Source organism: Gracilinanus agilis, chromosome 5, assembly GCF_016433145.1.
Source record: "Gracilinanus agilis isolate LMUSP501 chromosome 5, AgileGrace, whole genome shotgun sequence".
Classification (NCBI taxonomy): domain Eukaryota; kingdom Metazoa; phylum Chordata; class Mammalia; order Didelphimorphia; family Didelphidae; genus Gracilinanus; species Gracilinanus agilis.
The window spans coordinates 48,806,799-48,823,854 of NC_058134.1; the positions used below are offsets into that span (position 1 = coordinate 48,806,799).

General features: G+C 39.6%; 2 protein-coding genes across 2 annotated transcripts in view; both read left to right on the forward strand.

Annotated features, from left to right (window-relative positions):
• The window catches only part of CDK6 (cyclin dependent kinase 6), a 1,314,442-nt gene that overhangs the window by 465,769 nt on the left and 831,617 nt on the right, over positions 1-17,056 (forward strand). The window lies entirely within an intron of this gene.
• LOC123249643 (cartilage associated protein) overlaps positions 1-17,056 on the forward strand; it is an 85,514-nt gene that overhangs the window by 44,431 nt on the left and 24,027 nt on the right. The window contains exons 3-6 of the mRNA XM_044678756.1: positions 1,160-1,331; positions 6,904-7,032; positions 11,443-11,588; positions 15,897-15,980. Coding sequence (XP_044534691.1) covers positions 1,160-1,331; positions 6,904-7,032; positions 11,443-11,588; positions 15,897-15,980 — 531 coding nt within the window. The remainder of the gene's footprint in view (positions 1-1,159; positions 1,332-6,903; positions 7,033-11,442; positions 11,589-15,896; positions 15,981-17,056) is intronic.

Consider the following 17,056-nt stretch of genomic DNA (forward strand, 5'->3'; position numbering starts at 1 on the left):
TCTCTCTCTCTCTCTCTCTCTCTCTCTCTCTCTCTCTTGCTCTGTGTCCCCAATACCTAGGGCAGAGCCAGAAACATGGCAGGCATTTAATACATCTTGCTGATTAATTGATTGCCTGATGGGAAAATAGCATGACAAAGCAGACAGAGCATCCTTTCTAGAGGCAGGGAACCCTGAATACAACCCTCATTTTGACTCTAATTGCCACAGTGTGACCTTAGTCAATTCACTTGAACTCCCTGACCCTCAGTTTTCTTATCTGGACTAGATAAGTCTCTGATTCCCTGCCAGCTCTAGACCAAAGATTCTGTGATTTTGGTACAATAAGTGAGACTTGGGATGATGAAGTAGCTTCTCACATTCCAGGGGGGAAGAATGGGATTTTCAAAGATTTAAAAATACAGGAATTATTCATGATTCTGCCTTTTGTAATGATCTATCAATTATTCAGCATTTATTAAGCACCTGCTATATGCCAAGAACTAGTTCACTTCTTCTTCCCTCTCTGTTAAAAGGGAATAAAAACATCTCTAGTATTTACCTCACAAGGTTATTATGAAGCTCAGTCACTTGGCAATGTATAAAGTGCTCTGCAAACTCTGAAGAGCTATATACATGTGGGTTACTATTATTGCCATTCTTGCCATTTCATCTGACCATCTTTGTTCTTTCCCAAGCTACAGTTCAAACTGGAGATGCTCCTTCTCTTAAATAGCTGAATGGAGCTAACATCAAAGCGGTTATAACTCTTCAACTTAAGCTTAAATAATAAATATCCCCATCTTAAAATTAGCTCAAAAACCCAGAAGGAAAAAAAACCACTAAGTTGTTATCATTCTTTCTTTGGGCTAGTGGTTCTGGGTTCAAGCCTGTCTCTGACTCATACAGACTGAATGATTCTATATAAGGAAATGACTTTACCTCTCAGTGTCCTGGGCAAAGCTCTAAGAGCAGAAAAGGGCCATCAGCCTTGGTAGAGGAAATTCCCTACCACCATGAAACCATAGGTCTGATCTCTAACCTTTATCCATTGGATTAATTAATGGTGAAATACCTTCTAGAAGAGCTAAGAAAGTGAGACCGGATGTTCGTAGTTGTTCATGAGATGGTTACACAGAATTCTAAGGGAGGATGTTAGCTGGGTCTTCTTCCTTTGCAGAACCTCTTCATCAGAGCAGTGAGGGCATACAATGGAGAGAACTGGAGGACATCCATTACTGACATGGAGCTGGCTCTTCCTGACTTCTTCAAGGCCTTCTATGAGTGTCTTGCTGCCTGTGAAGGCTCCAGGGAGATCAAGGACTTCAAAGACTTTTATCTCTCCATAGCAGGTTGGTGCTGAGCTGACTCTTAAAATTAATAAGGGTACTTTGTTGGGGGAGAAGGTGGGGAGCTGGAGAGAGTTCAGTCAGTATCAGGGATCAATAGATGGACCAGATTTAGAAGCAAGAGGGCCTTAGAAACTAAAGACCATAACATAGGGTTCTCAACGTGAATACTCAGAGGCAAGACGATAGATTGCTAAGACAGTATGGGCATCTAGAGACACATAAGTAGAAAGCAATGGAAGCAGATAGTTAACATCAAGGAGGCCTGGGGCTGATTAGCTTTTAGGAGAGTGTAACAGTAATTAGGGAGCAAGGTCTGAGGTCATTGGCAGGGAGAAGTAAAAGCAAAGATTAAAGAATTCCAGTAAGCATTCGAGCAAGGACCTAGTTCCTGAAGAGGCTGGGGTACAAAGCAGGACCCCAAGAAAGGAGCTTGGACTCGAGGAAACAAGTAGGGGCCCAATTTCTAGAGTTGAGAGGCAAAGCGAGTCTGACAGCAAGTATTTCTTAAGTGCCTGCATTGTGCCATGAATTCTTCTGAGCTTTGGGAAACAAAGACAGAAGGCAGTCCCTGCTTTCAAGGGGTTCCCCACTTAATGTGAGACAGCTTGCAAACAACCAGCACAGACAAGCTCTAGACAGGATAAACTGGAGATAATTCAGAGATAATTCACACTAGCCTTAGGAGGAGAGGGAAAGGCTTCATGTAGAAGGTGGGATTTTAGCTGGCATTCGAAGGAAGTCAGAGGCCAGGAGCAGAAATGAAGAGGGAGACACTTCCAGCATCCAGAGATGGAGTTTCTTCTACAGGGAATAGCAAGGAGCCTGGTGTCACTGGATTGTGGAGTCTATGGAAGAAATTGAAGACCCTTGGAAGATAGGAAGAAGCCAGGTTATGAAGGGCTTTGAAGGCCAAACAGAATTTTTTATTTGATCTTGGAGGTAACAGGAAGCTACTGGAGTTGATTGACCAAGAGGTGTTGTCCCAATAGATCTGATATCAGTGTGTTAATTACTCCTTTCTAGGTATAATTGCTCAATAAGTCCAGGTAACCTGTACCAGCATATTCAGCCTCCATCTTGTTCAGGTGGTTAATGTAAAACTTTTAGTCCTGGAGTAGGTCTAACTGATCTTCTCTATTTACTAATTCTGTCAAAAAAAAAAAAAAAAAAAAAAGGAAATGAGATTACTGAGAAACTGGTTCTGGTTTCTGGTGATCATTTCTTCTTTTTTCTAAATGTGTGAAATTTATTTACTATACAGAATGAAAAGCAGATACCCACATGGCAGAGAGCTTAGAAAAAAAATTGGGGGAACTTTCTCAATTTTTTTAGTCTATAAAATGTTTACTAACTTTTTCTTTACTCCTAGATTTAAGGAGACCTTTTATTTTCTTCTCTTGGTCTTTTTCCTTGCCATCACATATGCCCTAACTGAACTCTTTCCTTCCATATCCATTTTTTAAAAACCCTCATCTTTCACCTTAAAATCAATACTGAGTATTGATTCCAAGGCAGAAGAGAGGAGGAAGGGCTAGGCAATGGACATTAAAGGACTTGTCCAGGGTCATACAGCTAGGAAGTATCTGAGGCCAGAGTTGAATCCAGGACCTCCCATCTGTAGGCTTGGCTCTCTAATCACTGAGCCACCCAGCTGCCCCTCTTATCTACTGTTTGAAATCTTTCCTAGATCCAAGTATAGCTATGATTCTCTGGGCCATAAACTTTTTTTCCCTTTTTAAAATTTAGAATATTTTTCCATGGTTACATGATTCATGAACCTCCCACACACACACACACACACACACACACATGCAACTTTTCCCTCCCCTGTCCCAAATCCGACAAGAAGTTCCACTGGATTATACATGGATCATTATTCAAAACCTATTTCTGTGTTATTCATATCTGTGGTAGAGTGATCCTTTAACACCAAAACCCCCAATCATATCCCTATCACATTATGTGATCGATCACATATTTTTCTAATGCATTTCTGCTCCCACAGTTCTTTTCCTGGATGTGGATAACATTCTTTCTCACAAGTTCCTCTGAATTGTCCTGGGTCATTGCATTGCTGCAATGAAAAGTCCGTTGCATTAGATTGTGCCATGATGTGTCCATCTCTGTACAGTGTTCTCCTGGCTCTGCTCCTTTCACTCTACATCCATTCCTGGAAATCTTTCCAGTTCACATGGAATTCCTCCAGTTCTTTATTCCTTTGAGCACAATAATATTCCATCACCAACAGATACCACAATGTGTTCAGCCATTCCCCAATCGAAGGACACCTCGTCATTTCACAACTTTTTGCCACCACAAAGAGTGCAGCTATAAATATTTTAGTACAAGTTTTTTTCCTCATGATCTCTTTGGGGTACAAACCCAGAAATAGCATGGCTGGGTCAAACGGCAGGCATTCCTTTAAAGCACATAATTCCAAATTGTCCTCCAGAATGGTTGGACCAATTCACAACTCCACCAGCAGTGTATTAGTGTCTCAATTTTGCCACATCCCCTCCAACATTTATCACTTTCCTTTGCTGCCATATTGGTCAGTCTGCTAGGTATGAGATGGTACCTCAGAGTTGTTTTAATTTGCATTTCTCTAATGAGGAGGGACATAAACTCTTTAAATGAAATTCTTTGTCAGGTATATGTTTTCTTTTATTATTAATTCAATTTCATCTGGACTTGTGGCAACTGTCAATGTAGTAACTTGATTGTATAATAAGAACTTTCATATAATAACAACTAGCATTTATTTAGGGCTTTAAGATTTACAGAGCCATTGCATATGTAATCTCATTTGGTCCTCACAACAACCCTTGGAGGTAGATGGCATTATTATCCCCATTTCAGAGATCAAAGAAATTGAGATTGAGTGAGGCTAAGTGACTTTCCCAGGTAATGTAGCTAGTAAGTAACTGAGGCATCATTCAAACTCAGATCATCCTGATTCCAAGTCTAGCACCCTACCTAACCTCCATGGCTTCAAGGAGATGATGGTATATGAGTTAAGCTTTAAAAAAATCATATGCTTTCAGCCAATAAATCATTATGGTGAATATTCAAAATTAAAATTAAATAATAAATAAAATTAAATAAAAATAATTAAGATAAAAACAAAATAAAATGTAAACATCATGAATTATGCTAAAAGTGCTATGAGAAAAGGAGAGGCAACATTGTAGAGTGATAGGGAGCTAACCTTGAAATCAAGAACAGCCAGGTTCAAATCTTGTCTTTGATATATGCTGGCTATGTGACCCTGGGCAAGTCCTTTAACCTCTCAGTCAATTCTCTAAGACTAAATTGCTGAGCAGGTTCTGACCTGCATTGGTAGGGGGAGTTTCCTCACTGAAAGTTCTCTATATCATGAAAGATGAGATCTAGTCTGAAACAATCAAACAGAAGATCTACTTGAAAATATCGATCGGCATCATTTGTAATAAGTGAAACTTGGAGTGAGTTTGGCTGAACAATCTAAAATTTAGATAAATATGACGGATAGAATCTGACTGGAGAGAGAGTATGAGTAAATGGAATGAGCACTGTTTGTTCGTAGAATCGGAGGACCTGAAGCATCAGAGCCCTAGCTCCAATACGTTCTATCTGTTTAACCCTAGGAAAGTTTGACATCTTTGACATCTCTGTGCCTCACTTTCCCCATCTGGAAAACAATACTTCCATTCCCTACCCCCCTGGAAAGGACCTTAAAGCTCACCGAATCCAACCTCTTTCATTTTACAAATGAGGGAACTGAGATTCAAAGAGATGGGAGTGTCTTAGCCAAAGCCACATAGGACAAACAAGTGCGAGTGCTCTGTAAATCTTCAAATTCTGTGTAAATGTGATGATTGTTGTTGCTGCCATTATATAATCATGTAAATTACATGGGTATCTAAAATTATTATTAATAAACTTCAATATGGGAGAGAGAAGCAACATGAAGCTGGAGGAGCTGAAGGAATTACTAAAACCAACAAAAATTCAGTTCAAGTTCTTCCTCTCACACATACTTGTTGTATGACTTTAGGCAAGTCATTTATCTTATCAGTTTCCCCAGGAAGCCCTACTAGATTGTGAATTGTAGAACAGTAGTTGATGTGTATCAATAGAAGGAATGTTCATACCAAGAGTTCTAAAATGGCAGCCAGCTGGTACAGTGGATGAATCAGTGGGCTCAGAGTGAGGAAGTCTGAATTCAAAACCACCTTAGATATTTCCTCCATATATGACCCAGGGCAAGAACTTAACTTCTGTCTGCCTCAGTTTCCTCATCTGTAAAATGGGGATAATAACACACCTACCTCCCACTTGTGAGAATCAAATGAGATAATAATTATAAAATTCTTACACAATGCCTGGCATATAGTAGGTGCTTAATAAATGTTTGTTCCCTGCCTTCCTTCTCAATTGTTGAAATCACAAGTCTAGAGTGGGAAAAAACAATTTTTTTTTTAAATCTGAGAGTATCCTGAATCTCTTTAGAGCCTCAACCTTTTTTCTCATTAGCTAACTAACTCCTACTTATTTGTATTGGGGTCCAGTGAGTAGCATCCTAGGGCTGACTGAGGACAGCCAGAACTTAGATCTTTATTTTATTTTAATAACAAATTCTGAAGTTATATGATTCATGTTGTCTCCTTTCCTTCTTCCCTTTCTCCTCCCAGAGCTGACAAGCAATTCAATCTGAGTTATACATGTCTTATCGTACAAAACAGATTTCTATTTTTGTGTTTTATCTTTGTTTTATTTTAATAACGAATTTCAGCCAGAGCCTAGAGACAAGGCAGCTATTGGGCTGGAACCAATATCAGATGACAGGAAGGATTCAGAATTGGTGAGTAAGGTATCAGTGGAGTATTTCTTTTTGGAGGCATTAATTAGCTAATTAGGAATTCAGAGTGCCAGGTGACTGACATCACTGAGACCAAGAAGTCAACAGCAGTTGAGGTACTGACAAGCAGTTTGACCACATTATCAGGGTAGTTGGTCAGCGGGAGGAGGCTAGTCTCAGGCAGTCAAGTGACCAGCATCAGGGAGGATCCAGCAAGGGACAGCAGGTAGGTGTCCCAGCAGAACTTAGCATTCCTGGGTAATCTGGTAGAAGATACCAGGCATTCCTCCCGCCTTCAGATAGGAACTCTAGTCAGGGAATGGCAAGGACTTCAATATAGGGGCTGGAATTTGTGGAGAAGGCTATAGACTAGTGATGGAGAATGTTTTAGAGCCCAAGTGCCCAAACTGCAACCCTCAGGCTACATGTGAGCCTCCCACCCCTTACCCCAAACAGGGGAGGAAATGTTCTTACTGGGCTGCTGGTCAGAGGGGCTGCCCAAGTGATGTAAGAATGTCCTCAGGCATGTGTGGAGAGGGGAAGGGAGCAGTCCCCTCTGGCGAGCGTGCCACAGGTTTGCCAACATGGCTATAGACCTTCTAAAGCAGCTGAAATCAAGGCAGCAAATTATAATGAAAAGAGCAATGAATCCTGGAATAAGAAAACCATCTGAGCTGTATTGTGTTAAGGAAGGGTTGAATTTTTTGACGTTGAGTGTTTGTGTTTTTCTAGATCATTATATTGAAGTTCTGGAATGTAAAGTAAAGTGTGAAGAGAACCTCACCCCTGTCATAGGAGGCTATCCAGTGGAGAAGTTCGTGGCCACCATGTATCATTATTTGCAGTTTGCATATTATAAGTGTAAGTTATTGATCTCTAAAGATATGGGATTCTGTTGAAGTACAAGCTTCCCCAAAGTCTTTGGGTACCATTGTGATGCCACATCTTTTATAGGCAACAGAGGATGTTTTTTCTTATGTTAAAATCATTATCTGGGACCAGATGGATGCACCTTTGAATGACAGAACCGGCAGTTGAGAATCTTGGAATGTTCTCAGGTGCCATGAACTATTAGGCTGAAAACCAGGGAAGTAAGCTTAATTATTAAACTTTACAACAACAACTGTGAGAGGAGAGGGTGCTTTCTCCCTCACCAATTACAGCCAGCTCAGGCCTGGGCATACAACCCCTCCATCCATTCATATATATTATCTCTGAGATCTATATATACAATCAATTCCTCCAAGATCCAGAGAAAGATATAGAGATATTTATTTCTTCCTTTTCATTTCTTTTTAACACGTATGATGACTGAAACATCTGTTCCACTGGAGAGGTTTCATCCCTTGGGCTGAAATAGAAATTTCATAAATTTGACACTTCAGTTGCACAAATGGAGAGGTGGCAGGTATAAGGAATAGATGACTGGATTGGGGATTTGGCAGTCCCGAGTTCCAGTCATGCCTCAGATGCTTTTTAGCTATGTAAGCCTTCACAAATCACTCACCCCTCTGTCTCAGTTTCTCATCTATAAAATGAGGATAATAATGGCACCTACTTCCCAAGATTATTAAAAGGACAAACTGAGATCATATACATACATGTGTACATAAATCTAAATACATATAAATACCCACAGGGTTGCTCTAAGGATAAAATGAGATATGTGTGCAGAAATATGAATATGTATATATATACATACACATCTATATCTCTACAGGGTAGCATGAAGGTAAAATGAGATTATATGTATGTGTGCATGAATATAGATTTATGTTTACATGCATAGATTTGTATATGTTTATATACAATACACGCATACATACACATACATATATAAATATAAAATGTACATGTATACATGCACAGATAGATAGAAAGATATATCTATATATGTGTGAAAATGGGCCTCAAAGGCAGAAAGTCCTGGCTCTGATTGGCTGAGTGATTCCTGGGCACATTTTTCACTTAATAGTAAATAGAGCACTGGACCTGGAATCAGGATAACCTAAGTTTAAAACTGGCTTCTGACACTCTTACTGGCTATGTGACCCTAGGTAAGTCACCTAATGCTATTTGCCTATTTTCCTCATCTGTAAAATAAGCTGGAGAAGGAAATGGCAAAATACTCCAGTATCTTTGCCCAAAAAAACCCAAATGGGGGTGCATAAAAAGTCCAGCATGACAACTAAATAACAACATACAACTATAAATTGTAGAGAAGATGCCAACCTAAAATGGCAGAGAGTTTCATCACTGTGGAGTTCCTTACACCAATGAAATCATAAATCTAGTTCTCATCTCTCTTCTGGATTAGATGACCTCTTGGGCCCCTTCAGCTCTAACTCTGCAACCCATCTAGCAGGGCTTTGGGGTCACAAAATCAGAGTTGAAAGATTATCTCGCTGATCATATTGGCAGAGATGCTATGATTTGGCTCTAGAATGAATCTTAGACTGTGTAATTCAACCCCTACATTTTCCACCTGAGGATGATAAATTCTGGAGACTGAAAACAAATTGTCCCGAGTCACAGAAGGAGTAAAGAAGGAAACAAGAGATACAGCTCATCCCAATCTGACTCCAGATCCAGTCCTGTTTCCATTATGGACGCCATGTTTTTCCATTTGTGGTAGGTAATTTAGGTGGGAATTTGGGTTGGGAATTCTATACTGAATTTTTGGGAGTTGCCCATGTATTGTTCATATTCTGAACATTCTTTGAACCCTAGTTCAGAGGCAAACATTGATCTAGCCCTTCTGACTAGGGAGCAGAAATCCAGAGGGCATAGTATGACAACAAAGTGGGGTCTAAATTATTCTGAGAATGAGATCGTATCCTCCCTTGAATGTCTTGCCAGCATACACTAACCAAATTCTAAGAGCATGAGGTAAAGGCTGGAGTAGGGAATGGACACTCTAAGCAGCTCGACGAGCTATAGTTGTGGGTCATCATCATATGTGTCAGATTGGGCTAATCACTTCTTGGTTTCCTTATTGGAAAATAAGGATATCGGGCTTGGAGGCTTCCATCTATAAGTGGAAGGAACTTCCTAATGGTGTTGGCTTAACTCTTTGAGCTTCATCCTTGTTTTTCAGAAAGCCTTCTCTTTAGCCTTTTTAAGATACACCGTGTCTGGCACATTGTAAGAACTCAATAAATGCTTGTGGACCTGTTGGCCATCAGCTGTGGAGTTAGAAAACTTCCACTCCTAATTCTACAAGAACATGGAATCATTTTATTAAGCTGCCACTGGGTGGCACAAGTCATGCATCGAAAGCGATGTTTTGGTAATCCTTCAGTCTGGTGATATTTGGAGAACCTGGGCTCTCCACCTTGTAGGACAGAATGTTGAATATGCCTTATCCAGGAAATAGCCCCAGAATGGTTGCCCCCTTCACCCTTCTTCTCCCTAATCTCCTTTCAATATCACTTTAAGTCTGCTCTAATTCCCTTAGGGTGTTGGTCAGATTTCTTGTGTTTTGAAGCTTACTGGTCAGGATGACTCACCAGAGTTCAGGTCATTGGATGCTAGGAACAGGTTTAATTCAGTCTAGACAACCCAGCCACACCCTGGAGTAGACTTGAGTACTTCAGGCACTCCAGCCTTCTAGAGCCTTTTGCAATTAAGGAGAGATAAGTCAAGGCTTAAAGGAACATTTTCAGTCCCAGTCTGGGTCAAGTCTACAATTTAGTCTCCAGGAGCAGCGGGGATAAGGGTGAAAAGAGCAAGCATTTATTAAACTTTTACTATGTGCCAGACACTGTGCTAAGTGCTTTACTTAGGTAGGAGATTAGAGATGCTTTATGAATATCACCTCATTTGATCATTAGAATAAGTCTAGGAATAGGTGCTTTTATTATCCCCATTTTACAGCAATGGAAACTGAGGCAGATAACAGTTTAGGTAATTTGTTTAGGATTGGGGCCATTTGCCCAGGGGTATTTTCCTTGACCAGTTAACCCAACTTCCATTTTCTTTTTTGTCTTTTTAGCCCTCTCAATTACCCTAAGAAATTTATTGATGCCTTTTGTTTTCCTATCACATTCATTTTCTAATCTCCTTCCTCTCCCTTCTACCACCTAGCTAGCCTTCCCTTTGTAACAAAGATAAAATTATGAAACCCTCTACAGTTTAGCAAAACCAGCACCCTTGACATTATATGCAACATTCCACCCCCATAGCCTCTTTCCTCTCAAAAGAAAGGAAGGTGGTGCCTTCTCTCATTTTTATGAGGTCAAGAATGGTAATTATATTAAATAATACAATTTAGCTTTGAGATTTTAAAAAAAATTCCTTCCTTTTACATTTGTTGTAATCATTTCATATTTTTTCTTATGTGATTCTTCTTAATTCTATTGATCTAACATCTGTTCATTTGTTTTCTCCTGTTTCTCAGAAATCCTCAAGAGGTTTTTTTTAAGGTACAATATTTTTCCATTCATTTATGCACCATAGTTATCCATTCCCCAACTGATGGGTGCCCACTCTGTTTTTCTAATTCTGTGCTGCCATGAATATTTTGGTACCCATGAGACCTTTCTAGCTTTGACCTCCTTGGAGGCATATGTATAGCACTGGGTTCTCTGGTTCAAGAAGTATAACGACTTTAGTTACTCCCCCCCCCCCCCCAATAATTTCCCAGGATGGCTAGACACAGTTCTACCAACAGAATAACAGTGTACCTGTCTTGCTGGAGTGCCTCCAACATTGACCATTTGGGTCTTTGGTCATCATGTACTATGAAACGTTATAGTTATTTTGAAGTGTTTCTCCTCTGTGCCAGCTTTATAGGTTTGTGAATAATTTGTAATTCTTCTTTTGAAAAAGTGTTTGCTTTGGCCACTCCTCTGTTCAGGAATGGGAATGAATGTCTCTTTATCTTATGAATTCTGTTAATTCTATGCATGCCTTAGGAAGCTATCTATCAGAGAGAGTTGATGCAAAGATTTTCCCCAATCTCTAGCTTCTTCTTTTATTTTAGCAAAACTGGATTTTGTTCGTGCAAAAGTTACTTCCTTTTTCCAACATTGACCTCAGATCTTGTATCAGGTACTCACTTTTTAATGGAAATTACTTTGCCCCTTACTATTTCTATTTCTAATCACCCAATGACAGGTTTTCCAAATCAGAGACCATCTAATAAGATATTTCTATAAATCTATACCATTTTTCTTAGACTTTTAGGAAATTGTGCTCCATCTCCAATGAAATATGACCCTTTAGATTCTTTTCCTTCCCATTTTTCTCCTCCCTTCCCCACAAATCCAGTGAATGACTTGAAGAATGCTGCTCCATGTGTTGCCAGCTATATGCTCTTTGATTCGAAAGATGAAGTCATGAAACAGAATCTGGTTTACTATGAGTACCACAAAGACAAATGGGGCCTTACAGATGAACATTTCCTGCCCAGACTCGTAAGTTGTTTTTTTTCTTCTTGAGTATATTTTCATTTTTAGTACATTTTTGTCTTTTGTTTTTACATCTCATTTCCCATCCTCCTCCCAGAGCCATACCTTGTATAACAAAGAAAAAGAAAGTGGGAGGGGAGATCTGGGAAAGCATTCACTAAGCTATAAGTATATACTGAAAAAACTTGATATCAAATGCTTTAGTCCCTCATTTCTGCAGAGAAGCCAGGTGAGTGCCTTTTCATCTCTCACCTTTGGGGCCGTGTTTAGTCAGACCAATAAATTTAATGAGCATATTATTTGCAAGTCATTTGCCCCTTCTATTTAACATCTACTATGTGTCAGGTACTGTACAAAGCATTTCGCAAATACTATATCATTTGATCCTTACAACAATCCTGGGAGGGAGGTACTATTAGAATCTTCATTTTACATTGAAGGAAACTGAGGCAGGCAGAGGTTAAATGATTTGTCCAGGGCCAAAAAGCTAGTCAGTATTCAGTTCTTTCTGACTCTCCATCCATTGTTCTGCTTAGCTGCCTTTATGGTTTTCTATCCATTCAAAAAAAATAAAAGATAGGCAAGAATAGGAGAGAGTGAAGAAGATTGTATCTAACCCAGGGTTCAAAATCTTCCCATAGCTATATTGCCCTTCTCTATCCTAATTTCTGCCTCGACAAACTCATCTCTCCATTTTGCCTCTGTGTTCCAGTCAGACTAATCTATTTGTGATTCTTTTAAAAACATATATAACTTTTATTTTAATTTTTTAAATCAAAACCTATTTTCCCTGACTGCTACCCTCCTCTCAGATAGAAAAAAAAAGAAAAGGCAAAGGAAAACAAAACTCTTGTCATGAATAAGCAATCAGGTTATAACATTTTACATTTTAATTTCTTTTTCAATTAACAAGCATTTATTTTCTCTCTTCTACTCCTCCAACTCAAAAGGAAAAAAAGATAAATAAATACACAAAGTCAAGCCAAACAAATTCCTCTTGACCATGTCCAAAAATGTATGTCTCCTTCAGATTATGTCTATATGGGCAAAATGAAAAATACTGTTTGCAAATGCAATATGGACCCCATTCCAAGGCACCTTAGGGTACTTCTGACCTTACAGTGGATGAGAGCGAACTCCTTCCCCAGAACACATAAACAACCAGGGTCCAAGAGTTTATTTAGGAAAAGTTCTAGCCTTTTCATGGCTGAACAAGTAAAGAATTTCAGTTGATGATGTTGGGGGCTATTTGCAGTGGGAATCTTTGTTTGGTCAAAGAAGATGTCTTTGAAGAAACAGTACTGCCCAGTGTCCTCGTCTCCAAAAAAAGAGAAGTGTGTGGCCGTAGGGCCAGAACCTCTCCAATGAATGCTTGTCATTTTATGTTCTTTGGCAGTATTCTCAAGGAAGGACTGTCTCTCTGGGTTAAAACAGTGGCTTTTTGCCCGAGGATCATACCAGCCACTGGCCTTAGCCTCAAGTCTCCTCTCTATCCAGATATACAGGCTAGCTTCATCGTACCAAGATCTGACTGTCCTTGATCAGGGCAACAACTCATTTGTCATCCCTGATTTCCCATTTTTTCATCTGTAAAACACCTACTAGGTGCCTTGTGCAACAGGGATAATATATACCTGGAAAGCTGTTGCCTAGGATTGCTGTGAGAAGCAAATGATATGACTTATGTAAAGTGCTGTGAGAATTTTGCAATGCTATTTAATTTCAGTATGATTATTGAGGCATGGTTGGGAAGGAGTTAGGTCGCTCAGTGGATAAAGCACTGGGACTGAAGTCAGGAAGTCCTGGGTTCAAATTTGGCCTCAGATTTAGCTGCGTGATTCTGGACAAATCCCTTAATTCCCATTGCCTAGCCCTTAACACTCTTCTGCCTTGGAACCAATACTTAATATTGATTCTAAGACAGAAGGTAAGGATTTTTTTTAAAGTGTTTATTGATGGATGAAAGAAAGGCTATATTCAAAGCAACAAAAATATTATCAACATTCAAATTTTCTGTATTTAGATCTTTTTTTTTTGCTATAAAGGAAAGCATATTTTTATTTTATTTTTTTCTATTAAATTTTTCATTTTAAAATTTTTTCCATGATTCCATGATTCATGTTTTATCCCTCCCCTTGTCCTTCCCCCCTCCTGGAGTTGACAAGCAGTTCTTCCAGGTTTGTATTTAGATCTTCTAAATGGCTTTAAGAATTATATATCCTTATTGCTTTCTCTACCTTTTTTCTCTATTGAAAAAAGCATTGAAGGCAGTTGATGGTACAGTGGATAAAGAGTACTAGACATGGATTCAGGAAGACTTGAGTTTAAATTTGGCCTCAGATATTTATTGTGTGACCCTGGGCAAGTCATTTTACCACTACTTGCCTCAGTTTCCTTAACTATAAAATATTGACCATAAAAGCACATATCTTTCAGGGAGCTGTTGTCAGGGGCAAGTAAGATAATATCTGCAAAGTGATTAGTACAGTCAGTGCCTTACATACACTTGGTGCTTAATAAATGCTTATTCCTTTCTCTTGATCTTTCTTTGGGAACTCGTTCTGGATTGGAGACCAAATTGCTGATCATTTATATAAAGCCATAGAATTTTAGAGGTCGTCCAATTCAGGGCTCTTACCTAATTTTGAGCATCCCAGATATCTGACAACCCAACCTTTGCTTAAATACTTCTGATGGTGGGAGATTAACTACTTTATGAGGTAGCAATTCCATTGGGGGTGGGGGTAGCTCCCATTGTTACAAAGTCTTTCCTTATACAGAATGGAAATCTATTTCTTTTTGTCTTGGTTCCATTCCAACACCTTTCTTAGGTAGAATGGGAATCTATTTTTATTTGCATTCCCTGGAGCAGCAACAAAATAAATTATGAGATGACAGGATCATGGACTTAGAGATAGAAGGGACCTCATGGGCCTTCTAGTCCAACCCCATCATTTGGCAGATCAATCCATTAATCATCGTACATCTCTTAGGTGCCTTCTGTGTACCTTGCTCTGTGCTAGGTAATGAGGACACAAGTACAAAGAATAAGATAATCTCTGCTAGAAAGTAGATTATATTCTAATGTAAAGGCAAATACATATAAAAGTATATTTGTTGTTTAGTTGTTTCAGTCATGTCCAATTCTTCATGACCCCATTTGGGTTTTCTTGGCAAAGAAACTAGAGTGGTTTGCCATTTCCTTCTCCAGCTCATTTGACAGATGAGGAGAATTGAGGCAAACAGGGTCAAGTATATTAAATACCTGAAGCCAGATTTGAACTTGGGCTGATGAATCTTCCTGACTTTAAGACTGGAAGTATATCCAAAGCACTGCCTAGCTGCCCCATAGGAGTATATTCAGAATATAGAGAAAGAAAATAAGTGTAAATAGATAAGTACCAAATAGTTCAATAGAAAATCACTTGGGAGGGAGCACCCCAGCAGCTGTGGGGATCAGGAAAGGCTTAATTAGGAAAGGTGGCATTTGAGCTGTGCCTAGAAGGAAAATGGTGTATTTTTTAAAAAACTACTTTATGTTCCAAATTACGTGTAATAATTTTCCACATAAGTTTTGTGAAGTTATAAGATCCAAATTGTCTCCTTTTCTCCCTTTCCTCCTCACCTCCTGGGGATGGTAAGCAATTTGATCTGGGTTATGCTTGTATTTATCATGTAAAACAGTGATTCTCAAAGTGGGCGCTACCGCCCCCTGCTGGGTGCTGCAGCGATCCGGGGAGGGGGGGTGATGGCCACAGGTGCATTTATCTTTCCTATTAATTGCTATTAAAATAAAAAAAATTAATTTCCAGGGGGCTAAGTAATATTTTTTCTGGAAAGGGGGCGGCAGGCTAAAAAAGTTTGGGAACCACTGATGTAAAACATACTTCCATACTGTTCATTGTTGGAAGAGAATACTCATATAAGACCAAAAGCCCAAAGTAAAACACAAATAAACTAATGTGGAAAATCAGATGCTTTGATCTGCATACCAACTCCAACAGTTTTTTCTCTGCAGGTGGATGGCATTCTTTGTCCCAAGACCTTCAGAATTGTCCCAATCATCGTATTGCTGAGAGTAGTTAAGTCTTTCACGGTTGATCATTCCACAATATTGCCATAACTGTGTACCATGTTCTCCTGGTTCTGCTTATTTCACTCTGCATCAGTTCATGTAGGTCTTTCCAGGTTTTTCTGAAGATGGCATATTCTCTGAAGCATCTGTATCTCCAGGGCTGGCACGGTCTCTCGCCACGCTCAGTACTTGTCATCTCCAGCCTTGTCCCACTGTGTCCTCTGTTTTTTCCCCAACAGGAAGCTGTTCAATACTTTAATATTACAACACTCCAGAAGGAACTCTATGAGTTTGCTAAGGAAAACATAATGGATGATGATGAGGTAAGTTTTCAGTTCTATTAAAATCAACTAGCATTTATTAAGTACCATATTATGTGGGCAGAGTCCTGTGCTAAGTCCTGAGTCAATATGAAGTTTAGTAAAAGCGATGGGTTCGTGTCCTCTTGGATTAGGGAGGAAGCATGAGTAACTATAACACACCATGCCTCAGGAACTTCTTCATCCTTCAAAATCAAAATCAGTTCCAGTACTCATGGCTCATCAGGATCTTCTTCCCCTGGGGTCCCTCAGATTGGAGGGCGGAGGAGAAAGCCCATTTAAAGCCATTTCTTCATTTCCCATCATGCTATATTCCTTTGGAATTCTCTGTCATGTCCCACTTTCAGCTTTCATCTGGGTGTTGTCTTCTCCTTCCCTTAGGGCAGGGATTGCCTTTTTTTTTTTTTTTTTTTTGGTACTTGTATCTACAGTCCATCACAGAGCCTGGCACATATTGCTGTTGTTCAGTTTGGGGTTTTCTTGCTAGAAACACTGGAAGAGTTTAACTATTTTCTCCTCCAGCTCATTTTACAGAAAGAGGAAATTGAAGCAAACAGAGTAAAGTGGCTTGCCCAGGGTTCACACAGTTAGTGTGAAGGCAGATTTTACTCAGAAAAATGAGTTTTCCTAATTTGAGGTCCAGCACTCTATCCTCTGTGCCACCTAGCTGCCCTTGGCACATAGTAAGTGATGACAAATAATAGATAAGCACAAGCCAAGTGAGCTCCTGAAATGTGTGGGGGCACAGGGAAGGGAGCAGAGGAGGTGTCCATTATTGACTGACAGGACCAGGGACGTTGATATAGGAGGTGGTCTTTGAGATAAGCCATAAAGGATGAGTAGGAATTCCATAGTTCATAGATTTAGGTGAATGGGAAGAATGATTCCAGGCACAAAAACCAGCATAAGCAAAGGCCCAGCAATGAAAGACTAAGGTGTATAGAGTGGACTGCAGGTAGCCCAATTTGTCTAAAAGAATCTGTATGAGACAAGATGAGAGAGAGAGAGAGAGAGAGAGAGAGAGAGAGAGAGAGAGAGAGAGAGAGAGAGAGAGAGAGGGAGAGGGAGAGGGAGAGGGA